At 43.4% G+C, this 22,983-nt stretch overlaps 2 protein-coding genes across 3 annotated transcripts in view; one reads left to right on the top strand and one right to left on the bottom strand.

Moving 5' to 3' along the window:
• LRP6 (LDL receptor related protein 6) overlaps window positions 1-5,571 on the top strand; it is a 115,142-nt gene extending 109,571 nt beyond the window's left edge. Inside the window, exon 20 of the mRNA XM_080391598.1 lies at window positions 904-5,571. Within this exon, the coding sequence (XP_080247724.1) occupies window positions 904-1,195 (292 nt within the window). The 3' untranslated portion in view covers window positions 1,196-5,571. The remainder of the gene's footprint in view (window positions 1-903) is intronic.
• BCL2L14 (BCL2 like 14) overlaps window positions 2,051-22,983 on the bottom strand; it is a 36,280-nt gene continuing 15,347 nt past the window's right edge. The window contains exons 4-7 of one of the 2 annotated variants that reach the window (XM_080392458.1): window positions 22,573-22,737; window positions 21,546-21,613; window positions 20,258-20,530; window positions 2,051-19,509 (exon numbers count right to left, since the gene is read on the bottom strand). In XM_080392458.1, the coding sequence (XP_080248584.1) occupies window positions 19,468-19,509; window positions 20,258-20,530; window positions 21,546-21,613; window positions 22,573-22,737 (548 nt within the window). In that variant the 3' untranslated portion in view covers window positions 2,051-19,467. The other variant, XM_080392457.1, reaches the window with a different exon arrangement.

Genomic DNA, 22,983 nt, shown 5'->3' on the forward strand with positions numbered 1-22,983 from the left:
CCAGATGTTTATAATGATGCCTTGCAGCCATATGAAAAATCTTTTAAAATGATGACTAATTTTCTAATGAAAGAAACCCAAATTTTGGCACCAGCATGAATCATGCTGATCGCTGGTTAGCTGATGTGACTTTAAGTATTATAAATGGTATTAGGGATGTAGCGTAGGGTTGAATGTTTTCCGAATGCTCCCCCACCCAAAAATAAACCCTGGCCTTGCTGCTTCTGATCTGCCTGTCTTTCCTAACATTCTGACTTGAATATAAAGGAGCTGCATCCCCACCCACCTCCAGCAACTGACTGGTGATGCTGGTAGTTGTAGCTACCAAACACCTCCCTTTCCAATTTGTTTTCTTGGGCTCATGCTCGTTTTAGAAGACGTTTTGTGGTAGCAGCCTTTGGGAATTCCATACCAATTACTGCTCTGGTGAGTGGTTCTCATGACTGCTATGAATGTGCCAGGTGATTTTCAGGCTCCCTGTATGGCCTTGGAAGTTAATATCCATAAATTGCATAATGGAAACAGAATATCTTCTCCATATAATTGCAATACAAGCTATTCCTGCCCACCCCTATGCCCTTCCTGCCCTGCTGTCTTAGGAGCAGCTTTTTCTACCTCAAGAAAGTCCTTAGGGAGCCTGTTGTCTGTAGATAATTCATAATTAGCATCCCTTTCACTAATGGCTATAATTTGACTGACACTGTACTGCAAAGGTGGACCTTCTGCAGGGGAGTTAGTGAGTTCACAGAGTAAAAGAAAGAGGAGATGCATGTGATGCTGTGTACATACTGCTCTCCTCTTCCACCTGGGTTTATCTGACACTTGCTTGTTTGCGTGTGCCTCGCTCAAAATGCACTATCTTTCTATATGCCGACACTTTTCCCATAAATCTCCCCTTTGCAGCTACAGGCCTTACAGCTACCGGCATTTTGCACCTCCCACGACGCCCTGCAGCACGGATGTCTGTGACAGTGACTATGCCCCCAGCCGAAGGGTCACAGCAGCGACGGCCAAGGGCTATACCAGTGACTTGAACTATGATTCAGAGCCCGTCCCCCCGCCACCCACTCCGCGCAGCCAGTACCTGTCAGCGGAGGAGAACTATGAAAGCTGCCCACCTTCCCCATACACGGAGCGGAGCTACTCTCACCATCTCTACCCGCCGCCGCCGTCCCCCTGCACGGACTCCTCATGAGGGGTAGCCCCCCCGCCCCATTATCTGCCTCCACCGTGAAAATGTAAATACAAAATGTTCTACTGGGGAGGGGGGAGGGAGCTCTCAGCGAAGGATAAGGTAGGACAGTGTACAGTTAAATGTTATTAAATGGGGTGGAGGAATACTGAAGATATTTGTACAGAAGAAAAAAAAAAGGATATTTATATATTTTCTTAAACAGCAACTGCTGCTTGTGCCATAAGAAGAAAAATTTTTGTATAAAAGAACCCAGACATTTGTACAAAAAGTTTTTATTTTTGCAAATGGAACACAAAAACATGCCTTAATCCAGTGAAGTGACTGAGTACATAAGGAAATGGAAGGACCGAGATGTGTTACTTGTCCAGCGAGGTGATATGTGGGGTTTGTCAATACCAAAAATGTTTAAAGTAATTAATAATAAAGAAGTCCGTCTCAGAGCAGCATACCATAGATACTTGGAAGTAGCCAAATAACCTCTATGTTAACTGCAGGGGGCCAGCAGCTAAAGTTAAACTTGAAAACGCAGTCAGGACAGATATTAACCTTACACAAAGGGCTTTGTTTTCTACAGGAATGGAGCAATCGTAGCAGTGAATCCAGACAAATAATTACACACTTCTTTAAATGAATACATCTCTGTTTTTCCTTAATGCATTTACCAAACTAGGATGTTTAGAGCTGTCTCCTTGCTTCTGGGATTTCAGTGATTTTTGTTGGGTATATTTTAAAGTTTGCTTTTTTTTTGCTCCTGTTTAGTTTTTCCCATCTCTTCTGCATCCTTTCTTCCTGCCCATGTCACTTTAAATCATGATATCCTTATTTAAAATACTGCTAGAACTGGGCTGCTGTAAATTCTTTTTTTTTTTTTCCTAAGCCTTGTCATGCAGTTAAGTATCATGCTATGTGTTACCTTCTTCATTTTGCCAACACAGTAGGATTCTGTTTTGTACCAGGTCAGTACGATTTTCACGTAATTGACAAGGGTAATATGCATATACCTGAATGATTTTTAGTCCCTTAAAAAAGAAAACCTTATTTTGACCTAGTGCCCACAAAATGTCAAATATTTTTGTACCACATATAATATAGACAGCATATTTATAAACTATAAATTTAACCATGGATTGTTAGTTTTACTGTAAATGAATAATATATCCTTGCAGTACTTTCAGTGTATATTGATATCACAGTATACAAATCATATATATAAAAATATATATATATTATTTTTTCCTAGTAAGGAAGCATTTAACTTTCAGTGGAGCAACTATCCATTTAAAAAATAGATGTTTTGATCATTGGAAGGGGTTCCCATACTGTATTAACTGCTCGTGATTTCTTTGTGTTAGGTAAAGCCAGTTTTTTCTCTGTATGATTTTGACATACCTCCTCTTTTGCGTGGTGTGAGTTTAATACTTTAGTATTAACCGCTGTGAATGTCAAATTTTAAGATATTCTTAACCAAACCATTTTATATTCACATCTCTATTTTTGTATATTATCATATTTAGCCCCTTTTCCTGTCAGCATCACCATGGTGATTTTGACAGGGAGAGTATATAATCAAGTGAAAACATTATTTGTGTAGGTTGAGGGGCAACCTAGGATGATATTAACTCCTCTTTCACTCCAATGCAGTGTTTTGAATTTGCTTTGACTGTAGTGGAGCCACAGTATACCTGGTCTTAGATGGCATTATATGTTTGCACCTTCTATTGACATCAAATCCATTGAAAGTGCTCGATGCCTTCAAAGATTTGGCCTTCTGAGTCTGCTCTCTCAGAACAAAGGTACTGAGGAGCTTCTGCCTCCTAGCCTTTGTATATAGTATGGGTGTAACAACTCTTCAGAGGTGCCATTCAGGTTTTATTGTTCTGTTGCTTGTTTCCCAGCCAGTTTCAACTAAAAGAGAATTAATCTGAAAATGCGGTGTGGGCTTCAATTCATGCTGTTGACAGAACTGGTGACAAGTAATTCTTGTAGTACTGCCGCTCATCTGGAGTGATGGAGCCTCACTTGGCTTCAGCTCCAGTAAAACAGTGGCATTGGGATTCTAGCTATAATAAAGGGTCTTTCTAGTAGTCCAAGATACCTGAGGAAACTTTAAAAAGCCTTGGTGATCTCCAGGCTATTGCAGTTGTTCTCTGGATCTGGCATGCTACATTTTTTGCCCAGCTTCATTCTAGGTATCTAGGAATTGTGGTAGCTGTTCTTCTGGCTCTTCCTTGCTGGTGAAGAAGCTTATTTGTGTTCTCCAGCAGTTGGATGTTGCAGAGGGTGTTGTGAACTGTAAGGGAACTCGAAACCATTTATATGAAGGGGGGGAGGGTGGGTGTGTTGGGATGGGGGGATGTTGAGGCTGGCACGCCGATGAGAATTAGAAATTTCTCTGTTGTTTACATTTTTTCATGTGCAGCATTCCATGTGGGGTTCACATGTGGAAACTTGCACTAATGAACTCAGAAGAATATTGCATTGTTGTATCTCAGTCCAAGTGCTTGTACTGCGATGGCAATGGTCTCTTCTTGCAAAATACTTTTTTCAGTGTGCCAATTTCTGTTCGAAAAACTCTAAGGTGGTTGAGTTTAAGGAGTGGTATCCTCTTTCTGGTGCAGTTGGACTGCCCCACTGAGGCTTCCTCATGGAGGGGACTTCCCGCAGGTAAACTTATAACTATGTTAACTACAGCAAGGGTTCTTTAGAAGAAAAATGCTCTCTGCATATGGGCTGTGCTGCCTGCCTGCCTTCTGTGCTAGTTTATGTCCGCACATAACGCAACTGAAGTCAATGGGGTGGACGTATAATTCGGTGTAGGATTTGATCAAGTCTTTTGATACATATGTTTCAGTTTGTGGGTCAGTTATTTTGAGAGATCTGCCTCTTGGAGGTTCACATGAAAAGGGAGAAAATGGACAGACTACATTTTCCCACTGAAGATGACCAGCATAGAGAGTAGGTTGTTTCTTGTCTGGACTAACCAAAGAATTTATTTAGTGGGAAGCTGTGATCTGCCTTTGCAAGTATGTGTATTTTCCCAGTAAATCTAGAGTAAAATTTTGAAACAGTTGAAGATCAATGAAGTTCCTTTTGGGCAGATCTCCAAATTACAAAAGCATTGATGCAACTAGTATGCACACCTCACATCCAGTGGATAAACCCAGCGGATAAACCGTAGACTGGATTGAACATTGAGAATGAACAACTCTGCCACTGAGCCAGTCATGATTCATATTTTCTCCTCCCCTCAGTGAGAATCATGCTTTCTCCTGCTTCTCAAATTGACCAAGATGTTAGAACTGTAGATAACACGCACATGTCAGTTCAAGAGATCGCTGAGGTGGGTTTGCAGCACTAGCATGGCAGTGATCTCATTGATGTCAGGGAAACTGCTCCTTGTCTTTTAAGCTAAGCCCAAATGTCCGTATCTTGCAGTATGAGGCACATACACAGTTAGGCATTAACACGAGTACTCACTGTGCATTTTCTCCTCCATGTAGACACCTGGGGAGTGTTCATAGCTGGCTGGCTGGTCATGAGCATGCCAGCTGTTTCCAATCAGAAAAGAAACAGTCCTTTGTAGTTTAAAAACAAAACAGAAAGGGACATTACAGCATAATTTTTGGAAACTAACCTTTGCGTGTTCAACAGGAGCTTAGCGTGTTTAAATGGCTACGTTAGAGACCTAATCTTGCCTCTTAAAATTTTGCCTACCATGTCGTACTGCATGCATGCCTAAGGAGCACTGCTCATGTCTGTACTGCTCTTGAATACAAAGATATTTATTTGAAAAGAACTTAGGTACAATAAATGGAACATGCACATAACATTTGCATTTGAAATAAAGGATCGTTTCTGTGAATGTAAATTCATGCAACCTGTGCATATACATTAAATGAAATATTTACAGTAATGCAAAATATGCAGATAGGCTGGCTGATATCAAAGGATTCATTTTGCTGTTAGTTGTAACTTTCAGTATTGTAAATTCCAGTTTACTGCCATAACATTTTCCCCCCACGTGCATGTACAAGTATATGTATGCAGGTACACGTATCTTTGAGAATGTGAATCTATCCAAAGCTAATAGTTTTATCTTTCTTGCATACACATTCGCAGTCCCCCACTGGCAGATTCAGCCTCCCTGCCCCTCAGAGTGCCGATGCCGAATGCTGTCCTGCTTTCTCATGTAAGCTGGGTTTATTGGCCAAGTTGTAGACAGACAACAGAATACTTGGTATTTTAAACCCAGATAGATAATGCTTTGTCATACCAGACAGAAGAGGAAGGACTTTTTTATACTGTTCTCCTAGTTTTGAAGTCCATTTTGCAGTTGAGTAAAACTCTTCTGTTTAGTGTACATACATAAAAATTACTCTGTTGTAGTCCTAGCGTAATTATGAAGAAAACTTTACCCAAACTGCTTGACATGGCAGGTGCTACAATGCACTGCAAGTGAAGGTATATGCAGAAAATCCCTATTTATTGCACCGCTGGGCTTTGGTGGTGGTCTGGTCTCCAGTTGTGCATTGCTTCTCTATTTATTATAGCCCATTTTCTAGAAATGGCTTGATCGGTAAGTCTTAAACACAGATTCATTTGTTCTGCTTTAAAGCAGTTAAGCCTGTGCTTAGATGAAAAGAAGTCCACTCTCTTGAATATTGAGTATTTCCATTCCTTATTTTTGGCGAATCTCCCTGAATTAATTGATTACCACCATTCTGGGGGGAACTGCTTGAACTACAGAACATCCTGGTCATGCATGCTGTTGAATTGAATGACTTCTTCAAAATATCAATTAAGAAGTAATCAATCACTTTTTTCAAGACGTTGTCTTGAGCATGTTTGTCTCACTGTATTGTTATGGACAGAATCTGCTTTTGAACAGGTACTGTGCATGTAGCAGATTACTTGTTATTTCTACAATAAAAGAATAGCTGGTTCATTGGGTGCAAAAATAATTTGAACATTGTTATTCAGAAATTGCTTTCTTAGCCATGAGATTTTTTTTAAATTGCATTTTGGTGGAGTTATTTGTTGAAAATTAATGTTTAGCTTAATTGGCAGGTGATAGATGCACCTTGAAAATAAGTTAGCAATGACCTCATAGCTTGAAAATGGCAGCAAAACATTCAGTTTTTCTAAAAAAGTCATAGTGATACAGTAGTGATCCAAAATGGGCAATTTCCTTTCCATCTTCAAAAAGGGCAGCTCATGGATGATGCCAGTATAGCATTTATAGGGACTGGGTGATCCACTCCAAAACTCTGCAGGGCAGGGAAAGTGAACTGTCCATATTCAGTTTGGGCCAGAGATTATTTTAGTAGCACGCAGGGTGATTGGTGTGATGAAACTATTGGAGAGCAGTCTTGTTCCCCTCTTTTCATGAACAAGGAGCAGCTTTGAAGTCCTGATTAAAATGGCTGTAGCCTTAAGCCAGGCCAGCTAAGAGTCAGCCAGGGAAAACTAAAGTCTCTTTTTGTAAAGAGGATACCACCAGGCTTAAGCTGAATTAGCCTTGTTTGCAAGTGAAGGATCTGGTGCTGCTTTCAGATTTTTAATCTTGGTTTTGTTTTTTGTTTTGTTTGTTCTTTTTTTGTAAGCTTTAATCACTGTTTGTCATTGTCTTAAAGCCAGCTGGTGTCTCTTGTTCATCAACCTTGGTACGATGGTGCTTTGCAAGGATGTATTTATATTATAATGACCAACATTTGGTCAACCCTATTCACTCATTCACTAACTTCTTTTTTTTTTTTTTTTTTTTTTTGTAAAATAAAGTGCTTTACTTGTGAGGTGTATATAAACCTTGTACAAAAATCCTTTCCAATTATTACTATAAACTGAGTTGTAACAAATGAAATGTTGATTTTTATAATAAAACTAAGAGTGAAAAAGGAGAAGTACTTTGCAATTTTATTCCAGCATCTGGAGAACAGGTAATTAAAGGTAAAAGTCCATGTGTGTCTTTGCTCTCCATAAAGGCCAGAATGTACTCAATTTTCTGATGCTGTAGGCAGACTCTGCAAACACTGATGCATTTGCCTGAAACTCGTTGTTGATTTCAAGCGGTTCTGTTGATTTTTGTTATTCTGCAATGCAACTGGATACATTTTAAAGCTAAAAGTCTCCATTATTGATCACTTAAATTGGTTTACAGGATAATACAAACCAGACAATATTACCAAATAAATCCTTATCAGACTAGAAATGCCTGGTGATTATTTTGGAGACTGCTGATCTTTAAATGTCTATCAAACTGTTTTCAGAGAGAAGAGTGTTCAACTTGAAAATGTAAAAGTAATTGCCCCACACGCCATCCTATCGCTGTAAGGAGCAATTGGATAGGAAGCAGTTCTGAATTTATAAGCTCAGGACAGGAATTCCTGCTCCACTTGCATCCACTGGTCGTGGAAAATAACATGGCTTTGTGATAGCGTGGATCTGGCTATATAGTAAGATTCTTTTACAGGTCCATTTTTTCTACATGGAGGCATGTAGAAAGGACAAGTCACACATTGCTGCCTGCATCAGTAAAATGGGACCCACATTTATCACTCACAAAATGTTGCAAAAACAAATGCTAGTCATTCTCAGCTAGTGTGCCACAGTTATTTTATTTAAAGGTGTTATATTTATTCTACTTTAGCCATTATTCTGGAGCTGCTGGGTGCTGTGTTCTTTAAAAATGCCAGCTGTGAATCGCTGCTGGGCTACAGAAGGCTCACCAGCTCTTTTTTCTTTCTTTTTTTTTTTTTTTCTTTTCTCTGGATTTGTTTTTGGGGGTTTTCTTTTTGTAAATGATGATGGCGACCTTTCTACAGAGTCTGTGCAATTGTAATATGGTAGAAGTGTGTGTATAGCAGTCTTGTTGTTTTGGATTCCCTGAATCTTGGTCTTTTCCCAGTACAGCTGTTAAGCATCAGGGTGGGTCTCAAATGCAGTTCAAAGTGCATTCCAGAGAGGCAGTATGGACAGACAGCACAAAGAGCAGGATCAGTTAAATCTTGGAAAAAATCCAGTACTCCTTAGAGGGAGAGTATAGCTTAGGACACAGAAGCAAGTTGTTTCAGCTGCAGCTCCACCATGTGTCTTATCTCTGCCAGTTATCAAGGCCTCCAGAGATGACAGAGCTGCTGAAGGATGTTTGCCAGGCACCAAGGAGCAGCAGGCACAGTATGGGACAGTGGCATATTATCCATCATCAAAAAAAAAAATTCCCTGCCTGTCTGAGAAAAGACCGTATGGAAGTCTGAGAAGAATTGATTTCTTGTGTGTGATTCTGTGTCTTTCCTTGTACATGTGAGCATGAGCAGAGGTGACTGCGCGCACTGGAAACCTGCCATTTGTTTGATACTAGAGGAGGGATAACCACTGCAAGTGGAAAGAACCCTTCATTAAGAGCATAAAAATTAGAGGTTTTTTCTTTTTTTTTTTTTTTTTTTTTTTTTTTATCTGCCAGTGTTGGCAGCGCTTCCCTAAGGTGAGAATGTGAAATCACATGCTTGTTCCTGGAGGGGAACTGCTGAACATGTTTAACCTGTTTTCACAGGGGAGATCTTGTAGCTAGCTGAGAAACTTCTGCATGGGAATCAAGGTATGTTTGGTAGAACTGCCTCCTGGAAAGCCGGCACCTGACAAGGGGAAGTTTCGCCTTGTATCAAACCTGCCATGTGTGGCAGGTATTCCTCCATCCCTTTTCCTGGTGCATCAGGTTGGGAACATAAAAGACATGTTGCTGGGCTTAGTGATTTATTTTTTTTTTAAAGTAATACAACAACAAAAACCTCATTTCTCCTGTAGAAACTGTGTCTGGGTAAATAAGCTTTACCTTGCCCTTGATCACAAAAGCTGTGATGGCAATGCAAGCTCCATATTTATAGGAAAGATTGGGAGTTGTCGGCCATCTCCTGCTGGCATCCTCTTGCACAAAAAAGTGCTTAGTAGGAAAACGCTGGTGCTTGGGTGACCGGGCTTGGTGTGGCACAACAGTGATCTTAGACAACTTTGCTTTCACAGCAAGATACCTTTTTCATGAGTTGAAGGGGAATACTCTGCAGAAACTACGCAGTTTGCTTCTCTGAGAACATGTACAGAATATCATTCGGGTCCCAGGAGATGGGGGGATTTCATCTGGTAAGTGTTTTTTATTTGCCAATGTTGCCAAAATTCTTAGCTCTGTCTCCTTGCCAAGAAACCAATAACCACTTCCACCCGCAGAGCGCTTGGCTGGAGAGGAATGACTAAGTGACCCACCACCAAGCTCTCCCTGCATTGCCCTGAGCAACGTGTTTCGAACCACTGATGGTCGCTGCTGGTGGTTTGCTGAATAAAAGGTTGCAGGAGTTCTGATGGCTGCTGGGGTGCCAGGAGCCCGTGGCGAAGCACCCAGCTGTCCCAGGAGGAAAGCCCAGAAGCCTTCACCTGCAGCTCAGGTGCTGCAAGAGCTGTTCCCTGTTTCCTGGGCCAATTGTCCATGCAGGGAAAGAGCAGTAGGAAAATGTTGCACAACAGAGATGGCTAATGTGGCTGGAAGGACTACGGGGAGAAAGGAGAGGTGTGATGAGGGTGTATTGTTTGTGCTCTGGCCTGTGTCCGGCCTCTTTCCTGTCCGGCACCTCCCCTGGCTCTCAGGACATGAAGCGCCTAACGAAAGCCAGGCCTTGGCCTCCACGGGCATTTCATGTGCTTGTGTGGCTCGTTCCTTAGCGGAGGCTGCCGTTCTCCTTGCTTTGAAATCACATTTGGCTGCTGTGGAAAATGAGCATGGTGCTGCTGACACCGGTCTGACTTCAGGTGGGGAGCCAGCAGCAGGTGAATCTTGCAGATAACAATCCAGATTTTAGGCAAACACGCCCTCCACTGAAAAGCCAAGGAAGAAAAGATCAGAAAATGACTCCCACTGTGGACGGGAGGAGAGTTTGTAAATTAATGATTTAAATGGCTCATGAGGCAATAGATGCTTTTAAAAAACCCAAATATCCATTGGTGTGTTTTTCCTAACTTTATGTTTTTCAAGCATGCTCTGTTTGCTGGAGACAGAGTGATTCCTCCCTTGACGCCACTTTCTTCTTTCCATCCTGAGAATGTTTTGAGAAACCCTGTGGCTGCAGCATTGCTGGGTGGATGGCTTAAAGTGGGCTGTTGTTCTGAAGCACAGCTGTTAGGGATTAATTACTTGATGGAAGAAAACCACTTTCAGATGCTTCTAATAAAAAGTTGTTCCACCAACAGCACTAATAAACATGACTGATTTTTTTTTTTTTTTTAAAGAATGTACTTCTCCCATCCATCCAGTGTGATGCCCATAGATCCTCTCCATGCTGTCTCTGCATTGCATCCACCTCTCCAAACCCCCCTGACCCCTCCCTCGTATCCCCCTTCATTTTGGCTGTGCAAAAGGCAGCACATCCCGTGCTGTCAGCCCCGGCGCACAGCCCAGCGGCTGGTGCTGAGGAGCTCCTCGGCAGTGTGCTCAGCCTTGCATGGTGGGTGAGGACTGAGGTCCACCTGTCCCCATGTGAGGTGGGTGGGCTCTGGCATTAGCACTGCAAGGAGAAGGGTGGGAAGGAGGTGGTCGGGGGGAAACAGGGGCAGAGGCTGATGCAGTGGTGGTGGGGAAGGGCAGCAAATGTTCCTCCCAGGGAGAGGAGACAGGGTGGTGGCCAGGCATGTGGGAGGAGAAGCACGCATGTGAGGGGCTGCTTGGTGGTTTCCCGGTGGAGTGGGAAGCCCAGCACTGCTTCTCTGCTGGCACTCCTACATCCCTGCATCCCGGGGTTTCCTAAGCAGCTGGGCAAAATTGCTGACAGCAGTTAAACTTGAATAACTAAGTAGGAAAGATGTATTCCTTCAAATTTTGAAAAAGGAGGGGAAGGAATGCCAATTGTCTCCTCCATTGGCATCCCTCTGTCTCCCAAAAAGACAAAAATGAGGCTTGTTGTAAAGTCAGAATGCGAGGGACAGTTACCTGGTGAATGGCACCAGGTAAGGAAGAGTTGCTCTTGTTTCTTTCAGGTGTCCATAGAAAACATAGGTCTGTCTGTCAGCGTGGGAGGCATGGGAACGGGTAGGAAAGGGGCGCTGGGTTTTCTGCTGCTGTAGGATACTTGGCTCCTTCTATCACATATGTATTTTTTGCTCTTCTCATTTGATGTTTGAATCGTCCTTCCACTTCAGGTGGCTCCAAAATGAGAGGGCCAAAAAGGCAGACAAAGGACATTAACCCTCATGTCCCAGTTGCTTGTTTCCTTGAGTTAATTTTATGTCGGTAATAAAACCTGTGTCTTTCCATAACGGTAAAAGACAACGGACAAAGCATCTGTAGAGCTGAGAGGGCTGCTTGGCAATTCAGATTCATCACTTGCTGCAGGATTTCTTCAACATTTGTTTCCAATTTACCTGGCATTTGTCTTGCCTTGCGCATGATTAGCCGCTGTTGCTGTAAGCAGGTACTTGGTGGATTTGGTCTCCTGACTCCAGCACGCTGCTGGGAGCCAACTAGAAAGCGTGAAAATGATTGTTTCAGAAAGGAGGATTTGGGTTGGGTTTTTGTTTTGTGTTTGGCGAGATGCTCTTCTTTATTGCATAGCTGCGTGAGACCACTTCATATTTGAAATGATCCCTGGCCAGTTCTATGTTATTTTGTGATGTGGAAGAACTTGGGGCGGGGGATAAGAAAGCACCGCAAGCAAAGATTGTATTAAATATGAAGATCTTGGGGAGGGGGGGGGGGGGGCGGCGGTATAAGAAAGCACTGCAAGAGCAAAGATTGTATTAAATATGAAGGTCAAATAATGAAGATCCCTCCTTTCTGCCCAAGGTGCTTTGCTACGTGCAAGTCTAAATGTCCTTAGTAGGAATTGAATTTCACACACAGCATCAAGAGTAAGAATCTGCTCCTCTCCCTCTGTCTGTTACTGCTGCATTGCAACTGTGATGTTAGTTCTGTATTAGTGATTTCTACATTGATTCCTTCAAGATAGAATAGGTTTGGTGATCTGTCTTCTACATCTTCGTGGTTTTTTAATGTATTATTGTGTAATATATATTATGTGTATTTATATACCTAAAAGAGCTCAATACCTTATTTGTAATTAGAGCTGCCTCCACCTTTTCATTCCAGTTTTTTCAGGGAAAACCTCAGATACTGGATTTTGGAGTTTGTGTATATTTTGATTTTATTTTGTGCACAAAGAAGCTGACATCCCATCCTTCTTGGGAACAACTACAGCAAAATACTCAGCTCTGTAGTAGCTGTGGTAGACCCGGTCTCCACCTGCCCTTGGGCTATAGGCCAACAGTGTAGAGCGAAGATGCTTGATAATGTCCATACAGAATCCTCATGAATAAACTGCAAACTCACATGCATAGCACTAACAGCGAGTTTGTTCCCATAGTGGTTTTCAGCTTGATTGGCTTGAGTTGCTATCTGTAGATAAAATAATATGATACTTTCCAACCCCTTCTTTTGAAAAACATTAGTAGTGGTGGAGCAAGCAGGCCATTCAATGCTGGTAACTACAGTGTTTTGCAGATTTCCCTGCTCCACTTCCCCGTATGAGAGATGCTGGTGTAAGTGTCCACACAGACGTATCTGCATGTTTTCCCACGCTTTGTCCAAGCAGGAGAAGAAATGGCAGTCTCAAGCCATAGCGGTCCACTTGCTTTTCACACTGCTGGAGTTACAGAGCAGTGCCTAGGATGGGATGCTGACCCTTCAGGAGCCCAGTGGCTCAGACCAGCAAAGAGGATGAGCAGTTTGCTCAGTAGCATTTGAGGGAGCGGGGAGAGGAAAGTTATCCCAGGCCCTCCCACTTAGTGCAAAATACAGTGTATGAATCTTAAAACCTTTTTCAAAAGCAGAAAGTAAAAAGGAAACTCAGTCTTCAAAGTGATTATGAGTCACTCCCCTTCAAAGCATTTCCATGGATTTCTTGAAGTTTCTTTCCAGTGTGTATTCCAAACGTTTTTGTGGGGATGATAAATTCTTCCTGTCTCACATTTAATTTTGGTCCATCAAACTGGCTCTCATTTTGGTTTTTCTTCTGGCACTAAAGGCTAATTTGCCTGCTTTAATTGAATGCAGACACTGCATCTAACACAACAGGCACTACCCACTCAATAATGGGATATTGTCTTTCCCGACTCCTTCTTGCCTTAATTAAAAGCAGAGGGCTGACCTCAGCGCTGAACTCTGCCCTATTCCTTGCTAATACGTTTACACATCGCTTCACACCACGGCTCGGCAGCGCACACGCAAGTTCCTGGCTGGCCAGCATCCAGTGTGTGTTTGTTACCGTTTCAAGGGCGAGTTTCACTGAATTGGTGGGAGGTTCTTCCCTGCTTTGGTAGGGCTGGACCCACACCCCGCCAGCTCCTCACCTGCAGGGACACGGTGAGGGACGAGAGAGCAGGTGCATGGGGTGGTACCACTGGGCACAGCCACTGAAAACAGGCACAGATTTGGGCTGGGCAAATGTTTCCATGGGCCCCATGTATTTTGTAGCCATATCACCTTCGGCGTGTCCTCTAGATGGGCAGAAATCCATTTTCACTGAGAACCCAGGATTTGATAGATATTCTGAGGTCTATCCAACATCTAGACTGGGTTTCAGGCTTGCAGTCAGGTGCTTAAAATTACAAGGTTTTGGGGTTTTTTAGCTTGTGTCCTCTTACAGCTAAATCCAGGACTTCATTGTGGGTACTTAGGTCCCCATCACTTGAACCTGTGCAGGACCTCTCTTGGTCAGCAGCCTTCAAAGGTGTCTTTGTGAGTTGGGAGAGTACGGGAATAGCTACCCCAGGCTGGCTGCAGTGAAAGTGGAACAAATTATGTCCCCCTCGCCTGAGTACCCCAAACTGGGTTACAGGCAGATGCCTTTATCAGATGGACGCCAACCAGGAGGCAGTGAGTGGCTGAAGGGGTGATCCCTGCACAACAGATAAAAGAATTGGGACAGGGTGGAGGTGAATGCTCCCCGCTCCTGTGGAAAGTGCTGAACTTCCCTTGTGTGACCCCTGGCTTGGGAAAAAATACCTGGAAATCGTCTGGCTGTGCAGTGTGCTTTTGTTGTGTTTCTACAGAGAAGCATTTTGCTTAGTCTCCAGATCCTGGAGAGGGTGGGATTGGAGAGCTCAGTTTTCTGTTAAAAGCCTTCACTCTCCTGCTTTTGGAGAGAAAGTAACCAAGCGATCTGCATTTACCTGAAAGGCTAAAATACAGAAGGCAAGTATGACACCCAGGCTACACAAACAGTTTTGAAAACTCCAGAATTACACCTGCAGGGGTTAATCTTCCAGGGTGTTTCTGGGGGAGGTTAAGGTGCTCACTCAGGGCTTTTTGGTGTTGGGATTGGCAAGACAAAGCACTTGGCTGCTATTAACAGCCTGCCATAGCTTTGCTAGGGAAGGTCAGTCACAAGGTCACCCTCACCTTTTCTCTGATGCTTGTATGGTGATAATGCCTCATGCAATTCCCGTAGCCCCTGCCCCACCGAAAATCATTCTAACCCTGGTGCCCACAGGAAGGCACCTTTCCCAATATGCAGACACACAAGTTTGATGAAAGAAAAAAATCCAAGCCAGCTGAAAGAGGCATACACAGCTACTTTAAATACAGAACATGTGTGTAGTTTTCCTGTATCCCAGTACAGTTCATAACCCTGCCTCTGGCTGGTTCTAGAGCCTTGACCCACCAAAAGATTTTAATTTTGCTACTGGCATCTATACTGAGTATTTAGGCACTGCTGGCATCACCAAAGTCTTCCTTCAGGCCTTGCTTAACAAAACAGTCCCATACTTGCCTGCGTTTCAGACGCCAGCAGAGCCCTGGGTCTGAGTGGCAGCGGTACAGGCTGTGCTCCTGCCTGTTTAGCAAACAGGACCGATCCGGCAGATGCTTCCCTGGATATATCATTTCAGGTTGCGGGGGAGCAGAGAGGATAATACTGGTGGTATTATTCAAGTGGTAGTATTATCCACGTCAACAGGGGTTAGAACAGCTAGCTGGCACGCAAGAAAATCCAGGTTCAAATCACTAGGGAAGATAACAGAAGCATAACCCAAATTTTCCATTGCGGTGCTGCGTGTAATGAATATTTAAAGCAGAACCACTGCAGTGGCAGACAGAAAGTTCCACTTGGGTGTTTAACTTCTAAAAACTTAAATCCCCTCTTTGTCCAGCATCCAGTGATGAACTCAGTTGTTTTCCCTTTCAGCATGCTAGCTTAGACTGGGAAGCATCTGAGCTTCCCCTTAAAGAGCCATGATTGGCATGGATCTACCTGGGGTAGAGACAAATGGAAGTCAGCATAGAGACCACATCAGGCAGCAAAGATGCTGACTCCAGCATGAAACCTTTTTGCAATGCCTCATTTCTACCACTCCAGGCAGGAAAATGCGTTGTCTCTGCATCTGCACAGCAAAAAGCTTTCTGCTTTGGCTGCAGCAGATACGCAGTGGAGCAAATCACGGGGCACAGAAGGAACCTTATCTGTCAGTTGACTGGGATGTATTGCAGTAGCTCCACTCCCAGAACATCTCCTAACCCCACCCCACAACCTGCTTTGCCAGGTATCATGCCATAGAGCTAGAATTTCTGTCTCGCTTGTGGGGTTTACACTATCCCTGGCAAGGGCGTCCTAGCAGCAGATAACAAACAAACAAGGCAATCAGCTTCGCTGTTTTCTACTTGGTTCTCACCCTTCACTTGCACTACAACGCCCCAGCTGTGAACTTTTAACCCTGAACTTGTTCCAGATCGTGAGCCTTTACAGCAGAAAACTCGCCAGCAGTAAATCAACCTTTCAGACAATGGTGTCTATTGAGCCATTCCCCTCGGTGCTTCACTGCAATTCATTTTCTGTCCACCTGCTGCTTTTCTCTCTACTCCAGTGTGTGTATCAGTAGTAGCAGTGCGCTACTCACCTGTGGGAAGAAGAGAAAGGAGGCCCAGCTTAAAAAGGGGGAGACCGTGTGATGCTGTGAGAAGGCCCAAGGATGCTTCCATATGCCTCATCAGCCTGTTTTTGAGAAATACTGGACTTGCCAGCATTTCCTGAGAGCTAAAAGAAATCCAGCCCTCTAAGAGCTGAAGCAAAGGTAAGTAAGACAGGTAAAATGTTTGAGTTCGGGTAAAGGCTCCAGACTTTTCTTATGTTTCCACCTCCTACTTACTCTCTAGAGCGAGGGACACTGCAGCCAGGAGCCAGCTCCTTTGTGCAACACGTGTGCACACGGACAGTGGGATCTTCTTACCGATGCTTTAACTGCTCCAGGGAGCAACAGCCAGGTAGGTCCCACTTGCTGCTTGGAGGCCTGGCTCTTGGAGAGTGATGTCAGGCTGGGACAGCAGTTCCCAGGTGCTAACACAGGCTGCCCCAGTGGACCGGCTCCCTTTAACACAGCACAGAAGGCAGCTGCAGGACACTGCTAGCATCCTTTAAAAAGAAATCCCAGCATCACCTTGTATAGGGCTAAACTCTGCTGTTGCAACCTTAACACAGAGTGAAATCAGCTCATTTTAAAACTAAACTTGCTGATGTAACAAATAGCGTGATGCTGACCTGGGTAGATAGACAATAAGAAAAATCCCAAGTGGCACTTCTTGTTTTAACAGTAAAACTCTTTTTTACAGTAACACCCCAAACTGGCACCAGCATGTCCTACAGCTAAACACAGACAAAGATTTCTTGTGAGAGATTAATGTAAAACGAAGGCATGGCCAGTCACCCTCCCTCACAACATCCCTTCCATTTCCACACACACCCAAAGCACACACATTTCCCTGCTGCTAGTTTAGTCACCACAGATTTAAAAAAGACAGCAAGGTGAAGACTGGTTGAGCCAGTAGTAGAGCTTTGTTAATTCATGCCAGGCAGCAGCAGTGGCAACAGCCCGGTGCTCAGCCTTGCTGGCTGCTCTTGGAATAAACCAAAGCCGTCATTCCAGCAAGGAGGTTACCACAGATCCCTGCCATAAAAGGAGTAGATTGCTCTTAAAAATCTAACTGATGCAGATGACAAATGTAAGAATGTCTAAATAAGAAACAGCTCACTTGGCTGATTTCCTATGTTGGCCCCTACTGCTACTGAAAAAAAATCCCTCTTAACAACCCAGAGAAAAATAAGAACCAGCTGAATATCTTTTCTTAGATGGCTAGTTTTCGCATTCCCATTCAAGACCATCTATTTTGCTGTTGGCTCCATTCTTGGCATGAAACTGGCCCTGAGGTACCAAACTGGGGATGAGGGACAAGTGTGGGTTTAAGGCTGCTCAACCTTCAGCTGGAAAACCACACTCACAAGCACAGAATTTGCACCTCGCTAAATACAAGACTGCTATTCAAGCAGAGAAAATTTAAAAAGTGACTTCCATAAGCTAGAGCCCAAATAATAGCAAACTGGTGTATGCTAGCAGACTGAGTCTAGTCTTGGTGTAATTAAAATGGAATTAGATACAGTTCTGCAGTGCCAAGATTTAGCTCACAAGCCGGCTTTAGAAACCAATCAAATTTGTAATAAAGCAGCAGCCTCCAATGTGTGGGAGGGTACAACGGCTCAAAATTTTTCTTCCATAGCAAAAAGATGTTGGAGAAAGAGACAGAAGAAGAACATTTTGAACTTTTGAGTTAAGTTCTTGTCTCTCCCCCACAAATCATCCCCCTTTGGGGACATCTGATGTGATCAGAAAGAGTGGATGTTCTTAAAACGAAGGGAATCTTAGATTTACAGTCTAGAGATATATCAAGTATTTTCCAGCTCCTTTGAAGAAGGGAAACAAAGGTAACTCACTTCCACCTTCTCCGTCTTTTGTTTCACACATACGTGTCCAAACAGAGGCAGAGTTTGCTACACATGAGTTGAAAGTTCAATGTTTATTAGAGAAATAGTTGATCTTTGATAGCATTGCATATTTTCCACATCCGGTTAAAACACTTTGTATCACTTTCATTCAAATTTGTGATTTGTAAATAACTTCTTCGTGCAATCTTTGTAGTTAATGTACTTGTACACACAGAACGAGCGCACGTAATGGAAGGGTATCTTACTGAAAGGCAGAAAGCCTGTTCAGGGAACGTTACCTGGTTGTATTGGAAAGTCACAGAAGCGATGCCATGGTTTTACAGCTTCAGCTGATGTTCCGAGTTCCCTATTTCTCCACCGGGCATTTGCATGGGATGGAAATCTAAAAGTAATCAACTAAATGGGCCACAAACCAAGCCTCAAAATCATGAACAGTTTCACTGGCATCTGCCTCTACTCTAAATGAGGCACTGATACTCCTTCCACTGCCACACACACAGATTCAAGAACTCTAATCAGATCACTTGTTTCCAATGGCTGAAGGGCCAGTTCAGTTTATAGAGAAATCCCTGAGGTTACACATAGCATTGACCTCCTTTTGAATAAGGAGGAAAACTCATACAGCAGGATAAATTTTAAATTTCTTGGACTATAAGGCTCTCACAGTGTTTGTATCTTCCACGTTAATGGACAAAACAATGCTGTAAAAGTCATTATCTACTGTGCTGTGCCTTGAAGGGGATTAAAACAGAAGAGTTCAAATTAAAAGCATCTGTAGGTAGATCAGGTCTGTTTTCTTGGGGGAATGGGGAATGCACTGGAGTAAAAAGCCCTCATTAGCTTTACTCAATCCCTTTCAGAAGTATAAAATCATAGAATCATAGAATGGTTTGGGTTGGAAGGGACCTTAAAGATCATCTAGTTCCGACCCTCCTGTCATCAGTACTTTGGGTATCTAATCAGAGAAGGGGGGCGGGGGGGGGGGGGGGGGGGGGGGAGTGCAGGCAAGGAGAGGAGACTGACAGCAATATGACTTCTGACAAGAGACTGTGAAATTGATAACAGTTGGCACCAATATGAACCACTGGCCTCAATTGGTGATGGTTGATCACAGTCCAGCGGTTCTTGATTGCATACACTGCTATTTTTCTCCAGTTTGCACTTTAACATCCATCCATAGGAGTAGTAGCAAGCACCTCTACTCAGAAAGGTACCTAAAATCACTGTCTGTGGGGCTGAATGCTCCAGGGGAGTTGAAGGTGCCTTCATATTCACTGAACCCTTCTACATCAACACCAACTTTAAGGAAGTGCAATTGTACCCATCAGAGTTACCCGTGCAACAGACCAACCTTCCATGAGAAAAATAAAAATACGTAGCTACTAATCATTCTGGCATCTGATTGTGGTAAGATTCTGCACATTCCTTAACTGAAGGCTCCTGCACCCTGAAGAATTAATTCAGTCGTGATTACTCTACTTCTTCCTGATCCAGTGATGTCAAAGCCTTCTCCTGTAACATAGAAAGAGAACTTGAAATTATAGAAGCAATAAGGACATTGATTTTAATTTCAGCTCCGCTGAGGTCAGTCAGTAGGTTTGCCAGTAGGATTTCCTGACCTCACATGCTATAGACTTCTAATGGACACAGGCTGTACAGCTGCTGAAGGTTTTCATTCATTCCATAAGCACAAAAGAACTAGGATCTCTGATGCAAGTGCCTCCCAGCAAACCCGGGTAAATGAGCTATGAAGGGCAGCAGCTCAGCACCGCTGCTGGCAAAAGAGCACTTTGCACAGCTGACTCTGAAGGGGGATCTGAAGATAAACAGATGCTTTTGTGTACAGGGAAAGTGAAATCATACCACGCTGTAAGGGCAGACTGTATGAACTGCTGAACTACTATGCTGTCTCCAGAACCTACCACTGAACAGCACGCTTCTAGGGAGAAGTATAGGATGAGGGCAAGCATGACGTTTCCTGGTGTTTCTCCCAGCCTTCAGCTATTTGTGGTAGAGAGACTGTCTATGCCAGGAATGGTGTTTTATACTCAGCAACCCTCCATGACTGTCTCCTGTTGATTTTTGGACCTATGTAAACAAAAGACTTGTAGTATAGAAGATGTCTTGTAGCAAGTAATTCCACAGCTGGAATACACGCTGTGCTAAAGAATATGCATCTGCTCCGTGTTAGTACTGTGAAAGCGTGCTGCTTCAAGGTGCCTTTAGGCTATGCAAAAGTCAAGGGAGGCAAAACACGTACCCAGCCACCCTGGTCCTGAATCCATGGCTTGAAGTGTTCTCTGAGGTACTTTGATCCGAAGCCCAAGACCAGGTTCATAGGATGGTTGTCCACAGCAGTAAGTCTGGTGGCAACTTCCATTATAAAGGCAACTTTCGTGCATTGTACTTGGCCTTCTGGCTCACTTGTTGAGCCTGCTGAGACATCCTCCAGGAACAAATCAGTGATCCTCTTGAAGAAGGTGTAGGACAGCATGTCTTTAAAATGCTGATAGAAAACTTTGTCCTTTTTGATCTGAAAATAAGAATAAGGTTAAATTGAGCCACTTTTGTTGGAATTGCTTTCCCCATCTCATTGGGAAAGGACAGCATCTCTAGGTAGTGCATGCAATGTAGTCTTATTGTGGTGGTGAATGCAAGAGATGACACACAAACCCCACACCTCGCCGCAAAGCTGCTCCTTCAGGCTCTAGAGGTGGCTCTATGTTTTTTCCTTGAAAAAATCTTAAGGTTTTTTGCATTTGAATGAGAAAAGGAGAGAGAGAAAGCAAAACAAGTGTGACACTGATATTGAGACCTGCAGGTGGGGAGACATGGGAATACAGGAGCAGTGGGAAGATGACAGTAAAGGCAAGGTCATGAGAAGTGCTGGCAACAGTTGCCATGCTAAGCTCCTTTTGCTCAGTCAGGATCTTTGTGATGCTTCTTACTGTATCTGGGTACCTGTCTACTGCAGGAGCTGAGCATGTCCTCCATGTTGGTGCCTTTATAGATCAGAAGGGGCAGCTAAAGAAGGGAGTAAACGGAGAAATACCTATATTTTTTAATAGAGAAAACATCCACTTCCACTAATGGACTCATGTGGGGGTTCTTCATTAGCTTTTGGGCAGGGCTTTCAAAATGCATTCAGAAGATTTATTTCCCTACAGCAGCTCTCAAAGCTGTAGAATTTCTCTCCCTCCACTGGGAAGAACTTGTATAACAAATTTAATGCAAACATAAGAGTTCCTCAGAGTCAGTCAAGTGCTCAACAACCCATGAAACTCAATGGGAATTAGGTAAGTGACTCCTCTTTGAAATGCATAACATTTTTGTTGCCTTCCTCCAACATCCCAACAGAGATCTCTGCTAGTCCTCTGGTCTTAAGAAAGACTTCAGGATGAACAGTGAAGGTTTCAGAAAGCCCTAAGTGTGGAAAGAGAAGTTCAGGACAGAGACAGAGCGTGCTAGGTTACAAAACTTTCATTCCCGAGAGAAGTGTAATCTGTCACACTCCAGCCTGTGTAGCTCCTGAAAACAGAAGGAGTTACCGTTTCTTCTAGCTGGTCCCCTGATTGTCTTAGCAATGAAACTATTCTTTGTATTATCTTTTCTTCACCTGTTAAAGAAAAGAGTAATGTAAATATCACAGCCTGCTAGTAGGATTCAGACAGCAAACTATGGCAAAAGCCTTTGTGTCACTTCATCATGAAAGCAGCTGCTATGTGGATTCAGAATTGTGCATCCAGGCTTTAAGCTGAAGCTCACTGTTCTAGTTTGTGTGGAGTAAGCAACTTTTTTGTTGCGACAACATTACTTTTTCTCCATCTGTCTGATGTTTTGCTTCAGTTAAGAATCTGGGCAAGAGCAGGGGCTTTAACATCCCACCGCCAGCCCTTTGGGCTTTGAGGTATGTCTGATAACAAGCCACAACAAAAGAACAGCTACGGAAGCCCACAAAAATAGACTTAAAATTAGGGGGGAAAGATGTCCTCATCATTACCAATTACACCTTCTGCAACATATTAGAACAAACTCTGGGTCTGCCAGATTAAAGAAAATAATATGGATCCCTCTTGTAACCAGAAATCCCTAGAAAGCTTGCATTAAAACTAAATCTCCACAGATGTCATAGAAGGCAAGCAGTTCAGATTTTTAACAGAGATTGTTAAGCAGTGTTATTCCATCACCAAAGAGGGATTGACCAAGACATTATTGCCCCAATGACTGGTCTTTGGCCTTAGAGCCCCAGTGTATTACTCTACCCCCAGCCCTCTCACTCCTACCACTGCTTTGTCACCTTACATCACTGCCTTCATCCTCTTTTTCTCATGTCACACCTCTGTGTTTTAAAGGATGCTCCCTTTGATTGCAGTGGCAGGCAGGACCTGTTAAAGGACTGCAAGGGCAGCCCTGAAATGTGGGCAACAGAGCAAGAATCAGCAGAGCAAGCTTCCTTCTTTGCAGCATCTTACTGCAGGAGTCCTGAGTGCTTCATCGCGCCTAGAGAAAATACCCCAGTGTGCGATCCCAACCTGACGTACTGTAGCCCATGAACACAAAATTTTTCACCCTTACCATGTTCCTTACCCTCACTTCCATCAGTAAGCTTGCTATTGCCTTGTTCCTGAGACAGGGCATGATACATCGTCTTGAATGATACATCTGAATGAGATTCCTGGGATCTGGAAGTAACAAGCTTGGCAAGTTTGTCTGCAATGTGGTTGACATCTGCTGTTTCACCTCATTGGGAAGGAAGGTGGGAAATAAAGAAGGCAATTAATCTTTCCAGGAAATAATTCAGTGATTTACTTGTTTACATGCCCCCTGAGGTGGAAGTGCCCAGAGGATACCAAGAGATACATTTCCCCATGCTGGGGCTTTGCTATTGCTTGAGATCAGCTGGTAATAATTTATAGAGGCAAGTAATGCAGCACAACCCTCCTCTAGTATGTGAGCAGCAGCTGGCTATACAGAGGCCACACAGAA

This window comes from Falco punctatus (assembly GCF_963210335.1).
Source record: "Falco punctatus genome assembly, chromosome: 6".
NCBI lineage: Eukaryota > Metazoa > Chordata > Aves > Falconiformes > Falconidae > Falco > Falco punctatus.